Consider the following 3,234-nt stretch of genomic DNA (forward strand, 5'->3'; position numbering starts at 1 on the left):
TTAATGTTTATGTAGCAATTTTCTTAGAACAGAATCATTTTCAATAGCATAATCTCGCAAAACTGTAGCACTGTAGGCTACAACCCTTTTTAAGGGCCATTGGTGACCTTTGATTTGCTGCTTTCTGACATTTGGTGAATCATTGGTTGAGAAGAGGTGGAAGGATTGATTGAAGATGGGACTAATTTTTTTTATTTTTATTATAATTGTATTTATTGTCTCCTGTTATTTTTTTCTCTGTCTAGTTTGTTTCACTTTTCTGTTGATGTCTCATCTATAATATATATTTTGGTACTTTTCCTGGAACTTTTGGCAATATATGCACCATATAACGTACTATTATCATCTTATAGGTGTGATTTTGGTTGTGGATATTTTGTACTTGAAAGATACATCATTGAGTTATAGTCACTGTAAATTATGTGCTAAATAAATAAAAGTGTAAAAAAAAACTTGAACAGTAGATAGCCTGACCAATGAACAAACTCTGCTCTGAAAATATGGGCGGGATCGATATTCTGTTCCAATCACAAGCCGTGCGTTGCTGCCATGGGCGGGGCATGGAGGGGCGCTCTCCCAGAGCATGCTGAAGCTCACACTGCGCGGCGCAGGCAGGCAGTACCGAGGAAATGGCGGTGCCAGCAGAGAGGATGGAGGTAAGTCCTTACAAACAACACAAAGCCATTTTTAACCTTTTTGCCGTCATTCTCCGTAAACACACACACATGTCTCCCTGTTTCAACAAAAACACCTGCTTACTGCTATGACCGCTTATTACTCGTGGCTTTCTTCATACACGCACTTGAAAATGAAGCATCCATTTTACTCTGGCAGCTTTCTCCCGTCGTTTGCGCTCATTAATTTAGCGTCATATAACTTAGTGGTTAGCAACATAACTCAATGGATTAACACATCTCGCAGGTGTTTAATAGAGGATGTGTGTAGATAGACGTGTCACTGAGTAACGTTAGCACAAATGTACATTGATGCGACAGCCAGCATTTAACCCGTGTCTAGCCAGCTGCCGAGCCTGAAGACCGCATGGGTGCTAACGTGTTAGCTAGTTAGCTAGCTAGTTAGCCACTCATCACCAGCTTTATTCAGTTCAAATGTTATTTTAGTATCAAGCAAATGGTAAACTGACAGACGATAGTTTAGGCCTGTCATCCAATTCATTCACTAATAGTAGTAACAGCATAATAAACGGCGAAGCTGCTGGTAGTGATGGTCGGCCGGCTAAAGGTAGCATAGCACTCCATAGAAAAATGCTGCCAACTTGTAGCTTTCAGTCAGTGCAGCTGAGTGTGAGGCCCAGCACTGGCACCCGGCGATCAACCGTAATTGGGAGGACTTTGAAAAGTGGCAGTTAATTGAAAGTGTAATGGACAGTGGTGATTGAAGATTGCCATGATCGTGATTATTGCAGCAAAGTTACCATTATTAATGTTACAGCGCTGCCGTTTTTCACTAGCACATGTGCGCTCTCATCCTTTGTGCTGTTGGAAGGCTCATGCTGGACAATACAAACTCAATTGGTTTGTGAAAGTAAAATTTCCAGCATATTTGTTTTGCAGATATTGTAGTTTGTTACTTTAAGTCACACCCGATTTCAGGTTGTTACTTTTTGTGTTTTGTGAGATTTCTGATTGTAACTTTGTCTGTCTTTGGTGAGATTTCTCAGGGGGAGAGTTCAGTCAAGCCTTCAGCTGAAGACATGACCTCAAAGGACTACTACTTTGACTCATATGCCCACTTTGGAATCCACGAGGTAAAGCACCGATGGATTTCATTTTATTTGTTTACAGCAACTTCTGCTCAAAGTTTACGCATTGAATCCCACAGAGTCACATACACTTTGTGTTGGAGTTTATTTATTTATTATGATTTATTTCCTTCTTTCAAATGTCATTGTAGGAAATGCTGAAAGATGAGGTTCGCACTCTTACCTACCGCAACTCCATGTTCCACAACAAGCATCTGTTTAAGGACAAGGTGGTGCTGGATGTAGGCAGTGGCACAGGCATCCTCTGCATGTTTGCTGCCAAAGCCGGGGCCAAGAAGGTTATAGGGGTAAGTGTCGTGCTCCCTCATAGGGATGGGTACCCAAACTCCAGAACCCAATCTAAAATGCCGAGTACCTGTCAAAATGTAGGCGCTAAGCAAAGTTTACTTGCTCTAGTTTCGGTTTACATTTCCATGGCACTGTAACTTCTAGGGATGGACATTTAAGTAATTTAAATACTCAAGTACTCTCCTTCTATTATGAACGAGTAACAAACAGAACCCAAGTTTGGCTATGTTAAGCAGTTAACAGACCTGCCAACCTGTACGCATTTTTCGTATCATGCACACATTTTGGCATCAAAGTATGCTGGTACGCAACTACGCAAAACGACATTGACGCCTGTGAATTCAATGGTGCACATGCAATGTGTAAGTGTGTCCTGTGTTGTGAATCCTACTTCACCCTGTGGCGATAATCTGACCAATCCAATCGACGAAAGGTAAGAGTCTAGCCAATCAGAGGCAGAGGAGGGTGGGTCATGACTTTGCCTTCAACTGTATGCTTCATGTCATGGGCGTGTCAACAGTTGTTTTTTTCCGCCTCTCAAACATGGCTGCAACATCCACAGCTTGTGGATAAAGCAGATGCTGCTTACTGTCGGGGCAAGCCACAACATAGTCCGTCTGTAAACAATGTTTCAAAACTACACAGGCGAAGGGAACGACGCGTCCAACTTGGCCAAACATCCCGACTTCTTCAAAGAGCGTCAGGTTAGCGAATGTGATAGTAACATAATTACATGCGCTCAAGTCAAATGAGTGTTATTTTGTGACAAGCAAACGTTTTTCACCGTCTTGAGTTTGACAAGGCAATTGAGGGCAATGCGCTCAGTCGGAGTGCAGACCGCTGCCAAGAGGGTGTAACGTTATTGAGTTATGACGCTGTTAAAGTATCTGGTTGCAAAATATATGGTTAAATATCAAAGAAATCACATAAACTCAAGTATAGTGGGACATCAGATCATGGCGTACCATGTAAAAGCTTTAATACTGTAACACTATGACCTGTCCTTGGTCGAATAGAGTAGTAAAATGACATGATGGCTGTGCATGATCAATATAAGTGGTATCAGCATAGCAAGCATTCATTGTTTAAATACATGGTTGGTCAGTACTCAAAAGCAGGGCAGGATCATCTTGGTCAAGTCAAAGAGGATCCTTGAATTCAAC

General features: G+C 41.8%; 1 protein-coding gene across 2 annotated transcripts in view; it reads left to right on the top strand.

Annotated features, from left to right (window-relative positions):
- Window positions 1-602: 602 nt before the first annotated feature.
- prmt1 (protein arginine methyltransferase 1) overlaps window positions 603-3,234 on the top strand; it is a 16,968-nt gene continuing 14,336 nt past the window's right edge. Inside the window, exons 1-3 of one of the 2 annotated variants that reach the window (XM_083650169.1) lie at window positions 603-656; window positions 1,682-1,768; window positions 1,915-2,070. In XM_083650169.1, coding sequence (XP_083506295.1) covers window positions 630-656; window positions 1,682-1,768; window positions 1,915-2,070 — 270 coding nt within the window. In that variant the 5' untranslated portion in view covers window positions 603-629. Of the gene's footprint in view, window positions 657-1,672; window positions 1,769-1,914; window positions 2,071-3,234 lie in introns of both variants that reach the window. The other variant, XM_083650168.1, reaches the window with a different exon arrangement.

This window comes from Poromitra crassiceps (assembly GCF_964638095.1).
Source record: "Poromitra crassiceps genome assembly, chromosome: 13".
Taxonomy (NCBI): Eukaryota; Metazoa; Chordata; class Actinopteri; order Beryciformes; family Melamphaidae; genus Poromitra; species Poromitra crassiceps.